The sequence below is a fragment of the Sapajus apella genome, unplaced genomic scaffold (genome assembly GCF_009761245.1).
Source record: "Sapajus apella isolate SASKATOON/1434 unplaced genomic scaffold, GSC_monkey_1.0 scaffold37, whole genome shotgun sequence".
In the NCBI taxonomy this organism is placed as follows: domain Eukaryota; kingdom Metazoa; phylum Chordata; class Mammalia; order Primates; family Cebidae; genus Sapajus; species Sapajus apella.
Window position 1 is genome coordinate 5,774,931 of NW_022436977.1, and position 22,276 is coordinate 5,797,206.

The window sequence follows — 22,276 nt, forward strand, 5'->3', positions numbered from 1 at the left end:
TTTACCATATGAGGATTACGTGTAAACAATTGATTGTGACTAGATTCTCTATTTGTAGACCAGTTAACATAGTCTTTCATTTATGCATCTTTATCTTGCTCAAAGTGGGCTGAGGTTTTTAATAGGTGGTTTTCCACCACATTAAGTACTTGGTCTTCAGTCTGAAAAATAGGAAAAATAACTTTCTTTTTTGTGTTTTTTGATTTTGCAGTCATTACTCCTAACTGTGGATATGTGTTGCAAAAGCAATGTTTTTATGGATTTTTTTTTTTTAAATAGAAGAAGCCTATATTCTGTTAAACATAAAAATTCAGAGACAACAGTGTTAATACCTGGGATATAGAGAAAAGGCGGTGCTGTGAATCACTAAATTAAAGGGATACTTGCTTTAACCTGTACCTTAATGGAATCTGGCATAGGGGTGCACCCACAGTAAATGTTTTATAACTAAGATTTAAGATCATAACCAGTAGGTTAGAGGAAGATCATTTATTAAGTTTGTTATTTCTAATTTATAGCTATGTAAAATGTTCTCAGTTACTGCATTTTAAGTTCCCATTACTGGGGTGAGAGTGTATGTGATTGTACTGTTTTATCTTTCTGCTGGGATCATGGATCTAACGTACCTGGCTTAATCTGATGCATTTGTCACTAGGCTCCAGGTGCCCCTTTTTTTAGTCAGAAGTTTTTCATGTGAAATAATTTGACCCTGTTTTCTGCTTGATCATACTCCTAAGCAGGCACCAAGGGAAGGTGTTCTATTCACCCCGTAGCTTCAGCTTAACAGTCTTTAACTCAGAGGGAGAGATGAAGAAATATGATTCTAAGTAGGGTCTAGCAGAGTCACTGGAAAGTGATAAAACTAGGAAGGGAAAGCCAACCTTTATAAAGGGACAAAAACATAGCTGTTACCTAATATGCCACTGTATGTGTGTCCTTCTTAAGAGAAGTACTATATATGACAGCTAGTGGTACCATTTCTTGTATCCAGCAGGAAAACCTACAGGCTACACAGAAGATATGTGAATAAAGACTGGATTGAAGGAGAAAAGGCCGATAATACATACCTATGATGAAAATTCATATTTTCTCTTTCTGTGTCCCTTCATACAGAAGCAAGTTTGAACAGAAGGTTAGCCATTGCAGCACTTAAAGTTTGATTTTGAGGGGTTTTTCGTATTTCACTGCTGTTGAACATTGATGTAGTTTTCCAAAATCAACATCATTATTTAGTAAGGGCACTGAATACTGAAGTCTGTTGATTGGCAAGCGTATATCTGTAGCTAGAATTTCTTCAATTGTAATTCCAGAATTTTAAAAGGTAAGAGATCCGCTTTTTCATAGAGGCCTTTAAAAAAAGACTATTTAACACTTCTATTTGGCTGTGGATGTGAATGCTCAGGGAATTTGGAAATGTGTTTAATACAGAAGTGGCTTTTTATAGTTCTTCAAGTGATAAATTAACATTAGGACATATCAGGTAGAACAGGCCAGTTTGCTGATGAGGTTGGTAGAGATGTGACAGTCGCTTCATCCTTCCTTTTTCCATGTCATATGCAGAGAAGTGTTAATCTTGCTCAATCAGATGGCAGTAGGAGATGGGCTGAAAACAGAGATTGCTACACCATTCTATTTAGTTTTCATGCCTGTTTTTTCTCCCATCCTATATGGACATTTGAGAAATGGATTACAAATCTGAGACGAATGGAGTAAAAAGAGGCAATTGTGTACTTATAAGTTAGGCCTATTTTGCTGTTAAAGAGTCTGTCTTGTTTCAGGTCATCAGAATTGGGTGGTGTGAGTTGCTGGGAGAGAGAGTCAAGAACTTAGACTTGAATGGGAAGGGCAACTGGCGAGGGAAGCGGGGTATTCTCTACTCAGTGTTCTAAGTTAGTACAAAACTGGCGAGCCCCTCCACTCCCCCCTGCCCAGCCACTTTTCTTAAGATTCTGAATGAGATCAGTGTGGAGACCCAGTAATGTAATTTACCTTGGAAGTTCTAAATGATCATTGAAAATAAAGTAGTATGGTATGTTGAACAGTAAGGAGTGACGCTAAAATTTGAACATAACAGTATGTTGCAACTATCTATAATACACCTACCTATGTTTTGAGAACTAAGTAAAATGCTATGAAAAATTCACATAAATAGGCACTTAATAAATCAAGCACCAAATGAAAATAATTTTGTGCTTTTAAGTTAATGATATTAAGCTATTTCGTTTCAAATAGATGATTCTAAGACATCCTACAAGAAGTTAAAATATTTGCCTTTTGCAGTTTTAATGCAATTTGGCTAAGGAGGAACTTGGAAAATAACATTCATCAGTTACTACACTGCACTTTTTGTATGTGGACTTTGTAAAGCTTAATGCCCCTTTAACAGTTGCTTGTTTATTTTCGTAAACCTGGCTAGTAAATATTGATGGTGTTCAGGGCCACAGACTTGCACAGCCTTTGGGGCACTATTCACACAGAACACAACTTCGAGCTTGTTAAGACACTAACGCACTTTGGTATCTGTTTCAAGAATACTTTTGTTATCACAAGTTCATTGTTGTCATTTAGACAAAATTAATGTACTGTAATATTTTCCTACTGTTAGGAAGATGTTGCCTAGCCTAGTACTGTCATTTTGCATTGTGAGAAATTCAGTTCTGATGTCTGTGAGTGCAAGATATTGATGTGGTCCCTGTAAGAAATACTAGAGTTCGTCATGATTTACTAAGGAGATGTAATATTTTCTTTTCCTTTGACCTGTTAGGAATATAACTGTGTCTTTCATTTGTTGCACACCATATTTTTTGCAACATTAATGAATTTAAATAAATTAATTGGAACGTCCGTCTTTGCCTCATTTTATCACATTTTTCTATTTTTCATTATGCTACTAAATTTTTGCTCCGAATTGTCCTATAAGCTTCTGAAATAGTTTCAGGCCTTTCCACTTCTTATCCTTTCTAGTCTGAGTGCTTCTGTTGTTTGAAGAGCAGAGAGTTCAGCCTGCTTTCATTATTTTAATATCAAAACAATAATGAAACTTTGTGTTTCTTAGTTGACAATTTTTTTAGTTAATGGGGAATCCAAGGATGAAAGTTTATGGCTTAAAATGAAAACATGGCATAAGTAAGAACTTGTTCATAGACCTCAGAGGTTCCAGCTGATACCACCTTTTGTTGTTGGTTTTTGGGTTTTTTGTTTTGTTTTGGGTTGTGTTTTTTTTCACTTACTCTTTAATCAGTATTCAATTATTTTGTAGGATAAACTGCTCTACACATCACTGCTGCGTTTAAAAGCCAGTTAGTGTGCCATGCATCCTGACACCTAAAACAATTTGTGATTTTGCAAACTCGAAATGTAGACTGCAGTATCTCTTGCATATTAGAAGCAAATTTTAAATATAATTTCTCCCAAATTGAAATTTTTCAAGAACCAGTCACAAACTGAAAGCTTTGCTTGCCTAAATGAATTGCAGCACTCTTTCGAGTGGTAGAGACCCTGCTATAACCTTTTCAGAATTCGTCTGCAACGTCTTTTCAACAGTCTTATCCTGAACACACTTCCGGCGTGAAATATGAATACCCTACATTTCTTAAATTGTGCATCTAACAGTGGAGAAGATTCGGCTCCAAAAACGATAATTCCCTTAGGAAGGATTTCGCGTCAGTGCGCCTGCCCACCACTTTAGGGCTTGAAGCTCCAGCCCGACGCCCCTCCTTTCACCTCCTAGCCCTTCCCTCGCAAGGCTTGATTGGCGGGTGAGAGCAAGGCTGGGCGGGGCCTCCCGGCCCACCGGAGGGATGTCACTTCCAGGTTCAGCGAACACTTCCGGGTCGCCGGCTCCGGTCTGCGGCTTCTGCGGTGGCTGAAGAGGTGGTCGGAGAAGTAGGAACCTCCTGTTGGGCTGTGGCCGCTTCTGTCCGCTCCGCGGCGGGAAGCACCTTCCCCACAGGTAATGGGTGAGCTGGGCAGGGATAGGGAGGCAGGCAGGCCAGCGCTCCCTGCCGTCCCCGGAGCCGGGCTGCGCTGGTCGGGTCGTCTCTGAGGGCCCTTAGCTCCTGGGTTCGGCCCGTTATCGGCTGTTGCCGGCGAGGCCCTGCGGCCGGAACCGGAGAAGGGTGGCGAGGCGGCGGGACGGTCGCGTCCTGTGGCGGGAGGCTCGTCGTCCACTGGGCGCCCGCAGAACCCACCTGGGGGAGGTCCTCAGCCCGCCGCCGCCGCCGTGTTTTCAGCCAGGTGAACGTCTTAAAGCATTCGCCGGCGCCTTGTGGGTTTTGCGGAATTTCGGAGAGCATTTTTTAAATGTCTCATTCCTGTGCTTTGTTGCTTGTTGATCGAAGTCTGCCTTCCAACTTTCTTCGTGCGAACTCAGACAAAGGAACGAATTTAAAGTGGGTGGTTTAATTTTAAAAAAATGCAAGGACGAGTTACTTCCGAATTTGTAGACTTAAAATTTTCTGAACTGCAAAACGAGAAGGGAACAATAAATTTCTGTGGCTGATACCACATCTAAAAGAGTAGAACACTTTTAAGGAAAGCCGTTACAAAGGCTTTTAACAAGGAATTTTTAAATAATGTAAGAACATTTAAATCAGTAATTTTAACGTTTAAAAAACGCATAGCTATTTTTAGATAAATTTGTCAAATGGGACATGATGCTGTATTCCTACTTTGTAAACTTTTTGTCTTCCTATTGGGACTTGCCCTTTTTAAGCCCCCTCCCCTCCCACACACACCTGGCCCTTACATTTGCCTTCATTTGTTGAACAGGTGATTGATTTGGCGCCCATTGTGTGTCAGATACTGTTATAGACGCCCAGTTTATTTAAGTGAACAAAATAACTTGCCCTCATGGAGCTTACATTCTGTTAGAGCATGCAGAAAATAAATGTAAAATAAATATATAATGGTGTTAGAAGGTGATAGTGCCATCAAAAAATTGAGAAACATAAAGGAGTACGGGAAAGTTCTAGAGTGGAGGCGTGAACAATGGTGGTGGTCCGTGTAAGCCTCATTTAGTAGGTGTTATTTGAGCAAAGACTTGAAGGAATTAAGAGAGTTTGCTAAGTAAATGTCAGGAAGAGCATTCAGGCAGGTAGGAAAGCAGTTACAAAGGCTTTTAGGCCTGTCGTGTTTGAGGAATAGCAAGGAAGCCAGTATATCTGGAGAGGGATGAGCAAGTTTGTGGGGTGGAGGGACAAGAAGATAAAGTCAGATCATGAGTAGCTGGATTATTGTAAAGACTAATAGATGCAACGGGAGGTTTTGAGTAGAGGAGAGGTTTTTTTTGTTTTTTTTTTTTTTTTTTTTTTTTTTGGAGCCCTACTGCAGTTTTAGAAGATCAGCTTGGCTGTGAGTTGTGATTAGAGTGTAGGGGTGAGTGAAGAAGCAGGGAAATCATTTAGGAGGTTTTTGCCGTAATCCAGGTGACAATGATAGTGGCCCAGGCCAGGGTGATAACAATAGAGATGGTGAGAAATGGTTGGTTTCTGAATGCATTTTGAAGGTAGGCCTTACAGGATTTGCTAGGAATTGGGTATGTAGGGTGAGATCGAGGGAGTGGACGATGACTTCAAAGGTTTTGCCCAAGCTCGTATAAGTTTGGAGTTATTTAAGCCAAGATGCAAAAGATAACAGTAGAGATGTTGAGTAGGCAGCTAGATCCAGGAGTGAGAAGTTCTATGCTGGTGTGTGAATTTGGGGATCATCAGCAATGGTATTTAAACCATGACAATAAATGTTATTAGTAAGGAATGGGTGTAGACAGAAAGCAGCAGAGGACTAAGGACTGTGTCCTGTGACATTAAGAGTTTAGGGAAAACAGAATCAACCAGCAAACAATATTAAGAAGGATGAACTAGTGAGTTAAGAGAACAATCCAAAAAGGATAGTGTTCTGCAAGCCAAGCTAAGATCCTTTACAGAAGAGGAGGCAGTAATCAGGTGTGTCATATATTCTGGTTGAGGATAGAGGATTAGCTTTAGCAGTGCCATTGATGACCCTCAGCAACCTATTTCCTTAGAGTGCTGAAGGCAAAAATGAGCTTAAAATAGGAAAAAAGGAATTGGGCGACAGTGAATACAGATAAAACTAAGGAATTTTGCTGCAAAGGGGAACTGAGAAATAGGGTGTAGCTGGCAGGGTGAAGTGGGTCGAGGGTTTTTTGTGTTTACTTTTTAGGGTGGGAGAAGTAGCCACCTATTTGTTTGCCAATGGAAATGATCCGCAGAGAGGGAAAATCTGATGGTGAGCAGTAGAAGTGACAACTGAATTGTCAGAACAATTTCCTTGAACGAACTTGAAGGCAGTGCCTAATACAAAGGCAGAAGGATTGGATTTAGATAAAAACATGTATAGAGTTCACCTGCAGTGGCAGGGAGGCAGAGTATATGGGTACAGGTTGGGCATCCCAAATCCAAAATGCTCCAAAGTACAAAACTCTGAGCACCAACATGACACTCAGAGGAAATGCTCATTGGAGCATTTCAGAGCTTGGATTTGGGGCACTCAACCCATAAGTATATATGATGCAGATATTCCAAAATCCAAAACACTTCCAGTCTCAAGCATTTCAGATAAGGGATGCCCAACCTGTATAGCTATCAGTAGGGCACAAAATACCAATTGTGTGCCCTACCGATAGCTATACAGGTTGGGCATCCCTTATCTGAAATGCTTGAGATAAGCAAGGGATGCCCAACTCATCCCTTGATGTGGCTGCGAGAGTCTGGAAGCCACTGCCTCAGTTTCCTCAATAAAGGGGGAAACTTTGTATTGTACTTAGATACATTTCTAATATATTAGCACTTTGAAATACCTCTGAGTAGTTCACTCAACAAATACTTACTGAATACATATTACCTACCTTGTTCTGGGTGGTAAATATGTAACTGAACAAAAGTCCCTGTCTTCAGTGGGTTATCTATTTTAGGAGATGGGGACAGAATAAGCATATGTATGTCAGCTTCAGTTATTGGTGTGAATAAAAATAAAGCAGTGTGAGGAAGAAGGGAGGTAATTCTTTCTTAAAGGTTGATTACAGAAGGCCTTTCTGATGAGGTATCATTTGAGTCAGAGCTGAATCAAATGAGGGACTGAACTATGCAGGTATCTGGGAAGAATACTGACAGCAAAAAGAAGAGCTAGCACAGGCTGGGTGCAGTTGCTCATGCCTGTAATCCTAGCACTTTGGGAGGCTGAGGCAGACAGATCACAGCCTGCCCAATACGGTGAAACCCCCCTCTCTACTAAAAATAGAAAAAAAATTAGCCGGGCACGGTGGTGCATGCCTGTAATTCCAGCTACTTGGGAGGTTGAGGCAGGAGAATTGCTTGAACCCGGGAGGCGGAGGTTGCAGTGAGTCGAGATTGCACCACTACACTCCAGCCTGAGCGATAGAGACTCTGTTTCAAAAAAAGAAAAACTAGCACAAAGACCCTCAAGCAGGATCATGCCTGCCATGTCAAAGATCAGCAGGGGACCAGAATGACCGGAGCAGAGTGAGAGGGTGAATGGGCCAAGATAGGGCAGAAGGTATTGGGGGGCCCAAATCACATAGGTCTTGTAACCAAGGTCTTTATGGTTTTCACGGAGGTGGGATGCTGCCATTAGTGGTTTTGAATAGACTGGTGATGCGATTTGCCTTATGTTTTAAAGTCTTAGTGTGGCTGCTATGAGGGTGGGGTTGGGATAGTCAAGGGTAGAAATAAGGAGACCGCTTCATGAGTTACCACATTAACTTTAGTGACAGATGATGGTGACTTAGGGTGATGGCACTGAAGATCCTAGAAGCTTTCACATTCTGGTTATATTTAGGAGGAAGAGCTGAAAGGTTGGCTGATGGATTACATACTAGGTAAGAAAAAAAGTAGTTAGTCTTCATTGAGGTTTTTGATCTGTTACAGGAGGACTAGATTTATTGTTTACTGAGGTGGTTAAGACTGAGAACAGAGCAGATTTGCAAGAGTGGTATCAGGAACATGGTTTTTGACAAATTGAATTTGAGGTACCTACTTGATATTTTTATCCAGTGTCAAGCAGGCAGTTTTATATATAGGTACAAAGGGAGAAGTGAGGCCTGGAGATACAAATTTGGGAGCCATCACTGTCGCAGATAATAGATGGTATTCAAAGCCATAAGCCTGGATGAGGTAACTAAGGGAATAAAGCATGTGGAGAAGAGAGGACCCAGGAAGCCTTAGGGCAGTTCAGCATTTAGAAGTCAGGGAACTGAGAAGGAACCAGCAAAAGAAAACAAGAAATATGGTAGTATCCAGTGACGTGAGAGAACTGAGAGTGGTGTCTCAAAGCTGACGAAATGTTTCAAGAACGCAGAAAGGATCTGTTGTATCCAATGCTAGCAAGGTATATAATGTGAGGACTGATGGCTGGCCATTGCTTTTGCTGAGTTTTACTTGATGATTGTTCCTCAAATGTATTTTCCCCCATCCATCTCCAGACTGAAAGTGCCATGGGTTCAAGATCTTAACACCTGACATGTAGTAGAAGCTCAGTAAATATTTATTGACTCTGTACTGCTGACACCCTTTTTGAGCCCCCATCCCTCATCTGTTTTTAAATCTCGCACTCAAGCCCAGGTGTCTGACCTTTCCTGCCTAAAATGCTTCAGTGGCTCCCCACTGCTTACACCTATCCTGCCAAACAAGTCCATCTGTGCCACCTCTTTCAGCTTCATCTTATGCCACTCCCTCCCTGTTCATACTTATGCCCTGATAATGTAGAACAGTTTATGTTTTTCCCCACAGACATTTCATCCTTATTCTATTCTGTCAGCCTGGAATGACTTCCCTCCTCTGCTTGCCTAAAGTCTAGCTTTAAGAACCTGGAAGCTTTTCTGAGCTAACTCAGTCTGCGGGCAGCCTCCCTAGTACGCTTTGTATCTTTATCACAGTTCTTATACTGAGTTGAATCTCTTTTGTATGTTTGTTATGCTTTCTAGAGTATAAATTTTTAGGATTAAGAGCATGTCTTCAGTCATCTTGTTCCCCCTGGTACCTGTCACAGTGCCATCCTCTTGGTAGGCACTCTGTAAATATTGAATTTTGAGCGAACAGGGAAATAAAAGGGGCAGACATGCAAATATGAGCTGACGATTGGACGGCACGTAGAAAGGACGGTACATGGAAAATTCTAGACTATGTCAGAAGGCAGACATTTAAAAGAAATGGTAAAGATATTTTAATGTGTCAAAATCACAGGGAAAAAACTGGAAAATCATTTGTAGCTATTCCTTGTAATTCTAAAATGATACCGTAATTTGCAATCACCAAGTATTCTTCTAGTTTTATTTGAGAACATAGGAGGTAGACGATACTAATGTACATAATTTATGATGCTACATTATGATCTTTTTTTTTTTTTTTTAACAATTTTATATTAAATTTTTAGGACATCAATGCAAGCTTGAATAAGAAAAACAAATTCTTCCTCATAAGCCATGGCATATCAGTTATACAGAAATACCACTTTGGGAAACAGTCTTCAGGAGAGCCTAGATGAGCTCATACAGGTGGGAGACTGAATTGAAAATCAAACATTTTCATCTAGATGGGTTTATAATAATTCTTGTCTTATCACTTATCTCAGGCAAAGAGAAATGAGGTAAAATATCTTAGACTATTTGACCTAGCAAGTCAGTAACACTGACTGATGAATAACCTCAAACTCTTGTTTATTACACTGTCCTGACAACAGGACACAAAATATGATTGAATTATATCATTAAATATAACTAAATCTGGGTATGTGCAGTGGATCAGGCCTGTAATCCCAGCACTTTAGGAAGCCAAGGTGGAAGGATTGCTCGAGGCCAGAAGTTTGAGACCACCCATCTCCACAAAAAAATACAAAAGTTAGCCTGGTGTGGTGGCGCATGCCTAAAGTCCCAGCTACTCAGGAGGCTGAGGTGGGAGGATAGCTTGAGCCCAGGAGTTTGAGGCTTCAGTGAGCTGTGATGGTACCACTGCACTCCAGCCTTGGTGACAGAGCAAGACCCTGCCTCTAAATAAATAAGTAAAGTTAAATCTTCAAAAATTTTTGTTCAGCATAAAAATTGAGATTGTTGGTTTCCTACTTGTCAAATTTAGGGAAGAAAGGCATATTTTTTGTAGCTTGAAGATAGTTTTTGTCCAGTTTAATAAAGTCTTTAGAGATTTAGAAGTCTGAATTTATATTTCAATTTTAAGAGAATTAACCCTTTTATATCATTCTCCCAAAGTGGAACATATTAAGTAATTCCAGTTGTGGGTATATTTTATGAGCTTCAATAAAATTTAATAGGTTTATTGTTTGTTAAGATAGGCCCTTTGTGTTTAAAAGAAACATCTCTTTGTCTTCTCTTTCCAGCCACTGTGAAGGAAAGAGACAAAGTTTTGTTCTGGGTTTGTAACATCACTGCATGTTTTTAAGATTGTGTCAAGATAGTGCAAAAGATATCTTCCAGCTTTGCTGCTTCATCATCAGTTATGGCAAAGGAGATGAAGAAATTCTAGTTTAGAGGCTTGGGTTAACCACAGTTAAATTTTAGATGATAATTCGTGTATTTTTACTTACTTTGTCTTTAATGTTCTTCCCCAAGGGGATTTATGACCTTTACCTTTTCTCAGTCTCAACAGATCACCCCCCAACTTGCCCTTCAAGTTCTACTTCAGTTTGATAAGGCTATAAATGCAGCATTGGCTCAGAGGGTCAGGAACAGAGTCAATTTCAGGGTAAGGATATTTTCCTGAATCTAGAAGCCTGTACCAATGGTTGTTAAAACAGTGTGTTTTTTTTTTTTTTTAGTTATAAGAGGAAGAGGTGGCTTAATCAATTTTTGGAACTTGTTGTATAGTAACTGTACTTTTCAATCAACTATATACTAAGTTGATCAACTTAATGTGAGATACAGAGATGTTTTTAGAGTTTTATTTCATTGTTTCACAAATCAGCCTTGATATGTTTGGCTAACTTCCCTGAAGAGTTACTGAGATTCCAAACACCTGAAACATTATCTGCAGGATTAAAGGTAAGTGATAGAGTAATCCCTACAGTTCTATTACGGTTTTCAAACTCTGGCCTTTCCCTGTTCAGGGAAGGAGAGTTATTTCTAGAAACTTCATGTTGTCACCCTCATACTCTTAGGTAACCTGGCCGATAAAAACCTGATCTAGTGGTAGATAGCAGTGTATTCTGGTAGCTTGGTCTTACTTGAGTTACTTATACTTTGAACAGTCAGTCATCCAAAGCTGACTAAAGTTATTTCTCTCAGTTTCCTGATAACTTTAGATTAAGGGCTCATTGAAAGCATCATAGTACAACAGAAATAATTTTACCACCTTATGGTATTGATGGAGTCATATAGAACATGATGATGTTTAGTTATCCTATCTAATTTCATGTTTATATTGTACTATAAGGCATAACCTATAGAAATATGATTAAAAGTAGGTTAAAATATGATTAAAACACAAAATTTGAACATTAGGTAACATCTGCCTACTTTATTTGGTATTTAAAATACTCATTAAATAATTTGAGTGTCTGTTACATACCAGGCATGTTCCAGATACACAGAAATGAACAAGATAGACAAAGCCCCATTTGAGTTAAATTTTAGTGAAGGATAAAATAAGTCTCTTTTTTTTTTTTTTTTACCCCGCCACTCCCGCACTCAAGTCTCTTATTTATCAGTTTCATGTGCCAAAAAGATACCTGGAGTAAAATATACCTGTAAGACTATAAAATTTGACCAGTGGATTCTTGAATTACACAAACAGTAATGATTGTGGCAAAATTAATTTGTGTTTATTTACCCATATGCAGAAGTCTGCCCAGATGATCCATGTTAATACATAAATTTTGCTCTAGTAATAAATTTAGTGGACTACTTATCAAAGACAATATACTTCGCAAGGCCTAACTACTCTTCTAGGTGCATTATTGTAGCTTTCTAGTTTGGATTTCTTTAGCTAAAGTAATTTGGCATTTACATTTATCTTGTCTAGTATTTCGTAAGTTTGTCTATATTCCAAAAGCTATAAATAATTGCTCTCAGCCTTGATAAGGACTTTTCCATTCTTGCTTTTTAGTTTCCTGCTGCTGCTATTGTAGCTCAGTCTTTCATCGCCCTGCTCATGCGTTACAGCCAACTTGATCAATTTTAAGTCCAGAATGTTTGCAAATAACATTCTCTGTAGCTTAGTGTAGCACATGACCAAGACAAAAGACATACTTTAGAAATAACCAATTTTCAAAGCCATATTGCTAGATCAAATTTAAGTATATATTTTTTATTTATAATTTGCTGACCTAGGAGGGAGTAAGCATCCATTAAAAGAATAGAATAATCTTCTATGGCGTGTTAAATTGTTCTTTGTTTTAAATCTTTTTATGGGTTCCATAATAAGTGAAATTATTTAGTCAAGTATTATAGTAGAAAATCCCCTTGAGTATGAGAGCTGAGGTTTTAATTGTTTCTATGTTTTAATTTATTAGTAAAAAAATTCTAAATATATGTATCTTGAACTGAACTAATTTTTAGGGAGAAAATTCAGATTGAACTAGTATGTGTAAGTAGGCTTTTTAAGACCCATTGTATGTTTTTGGGAGAATATATGGCCATAGATAAAAATAATGATTACTTAAACATTGGAGTATTGGACTTCAAACAGTAAACAAGCATTAGAATATTTGATACCTTCCCCCCAAAAATAAGATTTAGTGATCAAGAAAAATAGCCCTTCTAAAAGACCTGAAAGTTTCCTTTCCCTGTTTTTTGATGTTTCCAAAATGAACATTTCTTACATAACTTTTAAGATGTTCTTGGCTGGCACGGTGGCGCATGCCTGTGACCCCAGCACTTTGGGAGGCCGAGTTAGGCAGATAGCTTGAGGTCAGAGTTGGAGACCAGCCTGGCCCTTGGCCAAGACAGTGAAACCTCGTCTCTACTAAAATAAGCCAGGCATGGTATTGCACGCCTGTAATCCCAGCTACTTGGGAGGCTGAGGTGGGAGAATTGCTTGAACCCAGAAGGCAGAGGTTGCAGTAAGTCGACATCATGCCACTGGGTGATCCAGCCTAGGCGATAGAGTGAGATTCCATCTCAAAAAAAAAAAAAAAATGTTGCCCAGTTGGGGATACGTGTAAAACAAAAAATGTATTTATTAAAGGTGCATTGAAGATAAAATTTGGCCAAATGATTATTATAATTAGTATTTGACCCTAGCCAAACATCTTATAGAAAGAACTTTTTGAATTTAAAGAATGAATCCAAAATTTCTCTTTAAAAAGTATAATTATCCAGGCACTGCAGCTCAAGCCTGTAATCCCAGCATGTTGGGAGGCCAAGGCGGGAGGATCACTTGAGGGCAGGAGTTAAAGACTAGCCTGGGCAATACAGTGAAACCTTGTCCAAATAATACATAAATAAAAGGGCTGGGTGCCGTGGCTCACAGCTGTAGTCCTAGCACTTTGGTAGGCCAAGGTGGGTGGATCACCTGAGTTTGGAAGTTAGAGACAGCCTGACCAACAAGGAGAAACTCCATCTCTAGTAAAAATATAAAATTAGCTGGGTATGGTAGCATATGCCTGTAATCCTAGCTACTCGGGAGGCTGAAGCAGGAGAATTGCTTGAACCCGGGAGGTTGTGATGACCCAAGATCGTGTCGTTGCACTTCAGCCTGGGCAATGAGAGTGAAACTCTGTCTTAAAAAAAAAAAAAAAAAAAAACGTAGCTGGGTGTGATGGTGTGTGCCCATAGTCCCAGCTACTTAGGAGGCTGAGGTCAGAGAGCAGCCTGAGCTCAGGAGGTTGTGGCTGGCTGCAGTGAGCCATGATCACGCCATTGCATTCTAGCCGTATGTGATACAACTAGATCCTCCCTCAAAAAAAAAGCATGTATATAAACATACAGATTATATATTTATAATTATATAATATATGCACACAAACTGAAAGATGTATATATTATATAATGTTTATCTGATATATAATTATAGAGTATATATGTAATATATACATGTCTTAGTTTATATACTATACTTGAGATACTAAATGGATTTTGATTTTCAGATGGAGAGTGAAAAAGCCAGGTATTTAAATGAAAATTATACAGAAAAGCTTATTTAATGTTAGAGATTCTAGATGAAATTATTCTAAAAAGATTAGATTTATATTATTTAATCTTTTGGGTTAAACTTTTTAAAAACATTTTTTGGCTCAGAAGTTATCTAGCTAATGTGCTCTTTGATTATGTTAATTGTCAACTTAATTTTCATCTGAAATTTTAAGGCATTTAATAATTTTTTTTTTTTTTTTTTTTTTTTTTTTTTTTTAAAGAGCAGGGCCTTGCTATATTGCCCAGGCGGTCTCGAATTCCTGGGGTCAAGGTATCCTCCCGCCTCTGCCTCCCTAGGAGCTAGGATTACAGGTGTGAGCCACAGCGCCCAGCCTAATACCTTTTAATTAACATCTTCAGTCAAGTTTTGTAGCATCTTTGTAGTAAAAATAATGAAATATTTACATTTATACTGCAACTAATGGAATTTTAGCGTATGCTTATATGCAAGTAGATTTTTCACTTCAGTCTACATCTACAATGGTTTATTTATATTTGAAAGTGAATACTCAATACTGGCTCATAAATTCCAATAACTTGGAATTTATTTACATAACAATGTAAAAGTATTTACATAACATTATTTACAAATTATTTACATAACATCCAATGAAGGTAATTTTCTGCAAGCTAAGCTATGAGGACACAAAAGCAAAATAATGATTTAATGACTTTGGGGACTTGAGGAAAAGGGTGGGAGGGTGGTAAGGGAGAAAAGAGTACATATTTTTAGATGGCATGCAGTATTTTTTATACTGAAAATATAAAAAGTAGCTGGTTGTGATGGCGCGTGCCTGTAATCCCAGCTACTTGGGAGGCCGAGGCAGGAGAATCACCTGAATTTAAGTGGCGGAGGTTGCAGCGAGCCAAGATAGTGCCACGGCTCTCCAGCCTGGGTAATGCTGCAAGACTCTGTCTGAAAACAAAAACAAAAAAAGAATACACACAATTTTTTTTTTTTTTTTTGGAGATGGAGTCTCCCTCTGTCATCCAGGCTGGAGTGCAATGGCGCCATCTCTGCTCACTTCAACCTCCACCCTCTGGGTTCAAGTGATTCTACCACCTCAGCCTCCCCAGTAGCTAGGATTATAGGCACCCACCATCATGTCCACCTAATATTTGTATTTACATAGAGACGGGTTTCACCCTGTTGGGCAGGCTTGTCTTGAACTCCTCAGCTCAGGTGATCCTCCCAGAGTGCTGGGATTACAGGCGCGAGCCACCACACCTGGCCAGTAATATATATACTCAAGATTATGGATTACACACAAATTCAGGATGCTGGAAATGAACATTGAGGATAGCATCTACCTGTTCAGCTTTTAGAGGCTCAGACTGTAGCAAATGAGCAGATCTAATTTTTAAATATATCTTACAGGTTTACAGTTTTGTGCCTTTTTCCCTTAACATGATGTCATAGATGATTTTCCATGTATTGATCACTCCACTGAAATTGTTGTTGCCAAGTTATTTTTCCTAAATCTCATGCATCATTTGTAATACTAGTGATTATTCTTTAACACCCATATTTCCCTTGAAAATCATACTGTGTGAGCTTTTCTCCTATTCCCTGGCCTCTTGCCCTCAGATTCCTTTAGTTATCTTCTGTCTTTGCTTATGATTTAATTGTTGGTATTCCTCAGGGTTATAGAGTGCCTTTCTACCTTTGGTTTCATCCAACCCTCTGGCTTGGTTAAAGTGAGTATCACGTTCCCATGCTTTCTCCTATACTCTACCTACTTATTGAACATCACGACTTAGATATATCTGAAATTCAACAAGGTCCAAATTTAACTTTACTCCCAAACCAGCTTCTTCTGTGAATGCATTGTCATTCCATCCAGAAACTTGGGAGTTACCATGGATTTCTCTCTTCCCCAACCCCACCATATTTATAGTTGTTAGTCCTACTGGACCTTCTTTTAAAGGTAGGCTACCTTTTAGAGTCTCTGCATTTCTGTAGATCCCTTTACTCTTACTGTACTAAAGCCACTTGCACCTCTTTGGTTCACCCAGCTAACAGACATCAGCTTCATAGCTGGTCTGTCTTCCTTTGGTCATACTCCTGTCTAATCCGTTGTCTACATCATCACCAAAACAAATCTGATCATGTGACTTTGGCTTAAAATCCTTCACTGACCTCCCAGTACCATTAGGATGGGGCAAATGTTTTCCAAGGTTCTCCTTTATCTTAGAATCTCCTGACACGATCTGTTTTCTGAAATGGACTACCCCATTCCACATGTTTGTCTTCTTTTCCATTATCCCTTCTTTCCCTTGACTCTTACTCTTCCGGACTCAACCTTCACTTTTTGAGAGAAGCTCTCTGCCTTGTGTCCTCCATACTCTTGAGTGCCTTTGCTGTACTCTCATTGTACCCAGTAACTTTCTCTTTCATAGCACTGTTATACTATATATCTATTTGTTTTAATGATCTCCCTACTAAACTCAGCTCGCCATTGGCAAGGACTGGTGCTTACCATTGTATCCTCAGAGCCCAGCATAGTCTAGCACACAGTGATTACTCATTTATTAATTCATTCATTAATTCATAGCCATCAGTTTTTTTTTCATCAGTTTTCTTAATCTCACTTGATAGACTATTTACATTGCATCCAGTTTTTGCTATTACAGTAATATTTCAGGGAGCATTTCTGTGCTTGAAACTTTGTTTCTAAATTGAAGATTTTAGTCATTTAAGTGTTGCATACTTAATTTCCTCTGTGACTATATGTGCACATGTGTGTATATCTCAGGTTTTAATTATATTCTGTTGGTGTCTTTGCACGACTTTCATCACATTCTTTTTAAAAATTTCCGGCCGTGCGTGGTGGCTTATACCTGTAATCCCACCACTTTGTGAGGCTGAGGCGAGTGACCTGAGGTCAGGAATTTAAGACTAGCCTGGCCAACATGGTGAAACCGTCTGTACTAAAAATACAAAAAGTAGCCTGACATGGTGGGAGGCACCTGTAATCCCATCTACTTGGGAGGCTGAGGCAGGAGATTCGCTTGAACCTGGTAGGCAGCAGTTGCAGTGAGCCTAGATCACGCCACTGCACTCCAGCCTGGGCGACAGAGTGAGTCTCCATCTGAAAAAGTAAAAATAGGTTGGGCGCGGTGGCTTACACCTGTAATGCCAGCAGTTTGGTAGGCCAAAATTGGCAAATCTATATAAATATTTACATATAAATATTTATATAGAAATTAGAGGGTCTGCTGGGCGCGGTGGCTCACACCTGTAATCCCAGCACTTTGGGAGACTGAGATGGGCGGATCACCTGAGGTCAGGAGTTTGAGACCAGCCTGGCCAACATGGTGAAACCCTGTCTACTAAAAATACAAAAAGTAGACAGGCATGGTAGCCTGTGCCTGTAGTCCCAGGTACACGGGAGGCTGAGACAGGAGAATCACTTGAACCTGGGAAGTGGAGATTGCAGTGAGCTGCGATTGTGCCCTGCACTCCAACTAATTAGAAGAATGTGGCCTGGCTGTGGTGGCTGACACATGTAATCGCAGCACTTTGGGAGGCCAAGGTGGGAAAATTGTTTGAGGCCAGAAGTTTAAGACTAGCCTGGTCAACATAGGAAGACCTTGTCTCTGTTTTTAAAAATGTGAAAATAGGCTGGGTACAATGACTCAAGCCTGTAATCTCAGTGTTCTGGGAGGCCAAGGTGGGTAGATCACCTGAAGTCAGGAGTTTCAAACCAGCCTGGCTAAGTGGTGAAAACCTGTCTCTACTAAAAATACAAAATTTAGCTAGGTGTGATGGCATTTGCCTGTAATTCCAGCTACTCAGGAGGCTGAGGCAGGAGAATCACTTGAACTCGGGAGGCGGAAGTTGCAGTGAGCCAAGATTGCACCACTGCACTCCAGCCTGGGCGACAGAGTGAGACTCCGTCTCAAAAAAAAAGAAAGCCGGGCACGGTGGCTCAAGCCTGTAATCCCAGCACTTTGGGAGGCCGAGGCGGGTAGATCACGAGGTCAAGAGATCGAGACCATCCTGGTCAACATGGTGAAACCCCGTCTCTACTAAAAATACAAAAAATTAGCTGGGCATGGTGGCACGTGCCTGTAATCCCAGCTACTCAGGAGGTTGAGGCAGGAGAATTGCCTGAACCCAGGAGACGGAGGTGGCGATGAGCCGAGATCGCGCCATTGCCCCCCCCCCGGGGGAAAAAGAAAAAAACCCCTGCCCAAAAAAAAAAAAAAAAAAGAAAAAAATTGTACAGGCCAATAAATGTTGTAGTGTTAGTGACTAATATAGTAATGCATCTGAACCAAGTCACAGGATTAACAGTTTGCAGGAGATCCCCGCTTTTGTACAGCTTTGGAGAATTAACATCCACAACGAAATGTAACTTAAATATTTCCATAATATTTTGAATGAACTTTCATAACTTAGCCACCTGAGGGCAGTAGCAATACAAACACAAGGCTTTTTTTCCTTCCTGTTTCAGGTAAGTAATTTGCAGATGAATTTGCAATACTGAAAGTACTGTGTACCAACTAAAATGTTTTTGAACTATTCCTTTAGCAAATTTGTCTCGTTTTTTTCTCTTCTCAGTAACTAGAATTAAAATTAAGGAAAATCTTAAGCATTAAACTTCCTAACAATTATGTACTTGGCAGCTAAGATCTCAAATTGCTTTGGTGAAAAATGTCAGGGGAAAAAATAACTTCATGGTATGTCTAAATGTTTTGTTTTAAAGGGTGCGCTAAATACGTACAGATTCTGCGATAACGTGTGGACTTTTGTATTGAATGATGTTGAATTCAGAGAGGTGACAGAACTTATTAAAGTGGAAAAAGTGAAAATTGTTGCCTGTGATGGAAAAAGTAAGTGTTTGCCTAAGTTCTTTAAAAGCAAAGCTACTGGAAACCTTGATTTTATGAGCCTTTAGAATATCTGCATCTATATGAAAAGCCTAAGGGGAAAAATGGCCAAATGCTCAATGCCCAGATAGATCCCAGGCTTCTAGCTCAGCCAAATTCTGAATTACAAATCTGAAACAGTGCTCTGATTGACTGTAGGTGGATACATTTTTAAATGACACATAGACTACTTACACAGATTGAATTTGGGTTGGGGAAAAGTCTAGCTTAAGAATTTTAGAGGAATGGATATTTTCCATCATGACACCAATCTGTTACGTATATGCACCAGACCTAGGACTTCAGGTCCTTAAATGTTTCAAAAGCTATACACCTCTGGTTTCTGTTTCATGGTTATTTCCTTTTTGTGATTTATATTTTAAATACAAATTTTTAAATAGAAAAGACTGCTGTTTTTTAAGAGGGGAAGTTTTGAAAAGCAAGAAAAAGAAATGCAGAAAGTAATAATACTCTCCATTTCCTTGTTTAAGTTGGATTTGTTTCACATATTTTGGATTTCCAAACAGCTAATTACTGAAGAAATGTAGAGAATACCAAAAAACACATTATAACACTACCTGATGATGGTGTTATATGATGGTGTTATAACTACTGTATTAAATACTATATATATATATACTCTATATACACTATATATATATAAATACTATATATATATTAAATGCTATATACTTTTCCCAAAAATGTATATGTAGATATTTCTAAATATATCATTTCACTAGTCTGAAACCTGATTTTTAATGGCTGTATAAAATTACACCTTCAGCCCTTTTTAAAGAAATAGTCTCTGAACCTAGCAATGGTACTTAGTGTTCCTGTAGGTTAATTTATAATACCTAGACCTCTGTTAATGCTTAGTGCTGCTTAGAACTTTGTTACCTTGGAAATGTTTTAACTTGGTTATCATGGAAATGTTTTGTTGCATTTTGCAGTAGCCACTCATGGCTATTGTATTTAAAATGTGGGTAAGGCAAGTGAGGAATTTAATGTTTTAATTTTGTTAATTTGCATTAATGTGAATTTAGCCACGTATCACTAGTCAGTGGTTACCATATTGGACAGAACAGATGTAGATTAGTAGACTGTCAGTTTCACTCCTTTGAACCATAGCTGAGAACCAAAAAGTCAGTAAAATAAATATTTTGTTCAGAAGTTCTTTTTACTGATAGGAGCTCCTGTCTGGTAGGCCTTTAGAGTGTGTGGCTGTTAACTGTACAAGATTGTTTTCCAAAGCACAATAGAAGAGAAGTAGCAGATCAGCCTTATTCATATAAATCTATATTTATTTCTTTCCCCCACTTATAGTACAGTGTAGTAATTGATGGACTCAAGCTGAAATTGTATTCCATTTACTTTAATGCAATGGTAGAAGTTTGGGATAGTAGGCTGGGCATGGGGCTCATGCATGTAATCCCAGCACTTTGGATCACTTGGGGCCAGGAATCCAATGCCAACATGGTGCAACCCCATGTCTACTGAAAATAGAAAAATTAGCCATGCATGGTGGGGCACACCTGTAATCCCAGCTGCTCCAGAGGCCGAGGCAGGAGAATCACTTGAACCGGGGAGTCGGAGGTTGCTGTGAGCTGAGATCATGCCACTGCACCCTGTGCAACACAATTAAGAATAAAAAACAAGTTTGGGACAGTAAAGGACCTCGAAAAGAAATATGTTACATATGAACCCAAGGCAGTTCAACTTGGTTTTACTCTAGTATGAATAGGAAGAGCAAAGCATCTTTTTAATCTGTTTGTTTGAAAAGGTTATTGAACTTGTGAATGTATTTCCACTGTCACCTTCCCTCTCTAGCCTTGCTGTCTGTTCTTCCCCACCCCTCAAGCTACCACCATTAGTCCTGTGTTCTCATTTTTGATATTCTTAAAATACTTACATTTAAAATTAAATTGCTCCTTGAATTTACTTTCTTTTCTTTGTTCCCTAGATACTGGCTCCAATACTACAGAATGAAAAGGGAAAAATGCCCTTGTTTTATGCCATCTTCTGTTATTCATTGCTTTTGAAGATGATAAGCATAGAAGAGACTTTTTATTTATTCTAGAATTGCAGAAATGACTACACTGTGCTATACCAGAGAATTCCACTAGGAAGACGCTTATCACTCTGTAGCCTCTTACCTTTATTATACAGCATGAAAAAACATAAAACTTTTTTTTAATGACAAAAGTTGTTGCCTTCTTAAGAACCTTCTTCAATAAACTCATTTTACAACTCTGAGTAACAAGTGGTGAAGCTATAAGGTAGCAATATGAAGATCGATAGATACTAGATAATGCATTTTCTCTGCTAGGAACACGATATTCTTTCATAAGTCTTAATGTCACTTTACCTGATCAGCAGCGGCAAAACCAGGGTGGAATCAAGAAATCCCCTTGTTTTTTAAAGTAAAAAAGCATGATTGGCATGAAAAACCCAGGTACAACTTAATTAGGAAAGCTTAGACAATCACAGCAAAAACAAAACCAAAAAACTTTCCTTAGACCACGTAACATGAGGAAGGGGGGTTAGGGTTGCTAGCATGCCATTGTAGTACTAGATTCTGAAAACTTTTTGGCTAGGTGCTGGTCGCTCACACCTGTAAGTAATCCCAGTACTTCGGGAGGCCAGGGCTGGAGGAGTACTGGAACCCAGGAGTTCGAGACTACCCTGGACAACAGACTGTCTTTACAAAGAAAACTGCTTCATCCTCCAGCTCATCCTATCCTATTTCCATATTCCCTTCCTAACCTCCGCTACTACCCATTACATACTCTGCTCCAGTTAAGCTCAAGAAAAAAAGACACCTATGATTTCTTAATGTTTGGTTAGGCTGTTTCCTCCAATTTTCATGTCTTTACTGTCAGTGTAAAACATCCTCCCCAAAACTTAAACCCAGTTGTATCTGAGTGTATTCTTTCTGACCTCTTGCAATGGAGTCATTTAAATACATGAAAAGCCTGGGCATGGGAACTCAACGCCTATAATCCTAGCACATTAGGGGCCGAAGGAGGTGGATTGCTTGAGCTCAAGAGTTTGAGACCAGCCTGGCCAACATGCGGAGACCTCGAACTACTCAAATTACAACAACAACAAAAAAAGGCCAGATATGATGGTGCGTACCTGTGGTCCCAGCTACTTGGGAAGCCGAGGTGGAAGCATTACCACTTGAGCCAGGGAGGCGAAGGTTGGAGTGAGCCAAGATCATGCCACTGCACTGCAGCCTGGGTGACACAGTAATACCCTGTCTCAAAAATAATAAATACACGG

At 39.3% G+C, this 22,276-nt stretch overlaps 1 protein-coding gene across 1 annotated transcript; it reads left to right on the forward strand.

Annotated features, from left to right (window-relative positions):
* Nucleotides 1-3,801: 3,801 nt before the first annotated feature.
* GTF2A2 (general transcription factor IIA subunit 2) lies at nucleotides 3,802-21,247 on the forward strand. Its single transcript, XM_032297289.1, has 5 exons — nucleotides 3,802-3,952; nucleotides 9,409-9,529; nucleotides 10,626-10,730; nucleotides 18,829-18,955; nucleotides 20,955-21,247. The coding sequence occupies exons 2-5, from the start codon at nucleotides 9,458-9,460 to the stop codon at nucleotides 20,978-20,980; spliced, it is 330 nt and encodes a 109-aa protein (XP_032153180.1). The 5' UTR covers nucleotides 3,802-3,952; nucleotides 9,409-9,457; the 3' UTR covers nucleotides 20,981-21,247.
* The last annotated feature ends 1,029 nt before the right edge of the window (nucleotides 21,248-22,276 follow it).

Coding starts and splice junctions, on each gene's coding strand:
- GTF2A2 (XM_032297289.1), top strand. CDS start 9,458: ATGGCATATCAGTTATACAGAAATACCACTTTGGGAAACAGTCTTCAG. Junction 9,530..10,625: donor GCCTAGATGAGCTCATACAG/GTGGGAGACTGA, acceptor ACCTTTTCTCAG/TCTCAACAGATCACCCCCCA. Junction 10,731..18,828: donor GGAACAGAGTCAATTTCAGG/GTAAGGATATTT, acceptor TTTGTTTTAAAG/GGTGCGCTAAATACGTACAG.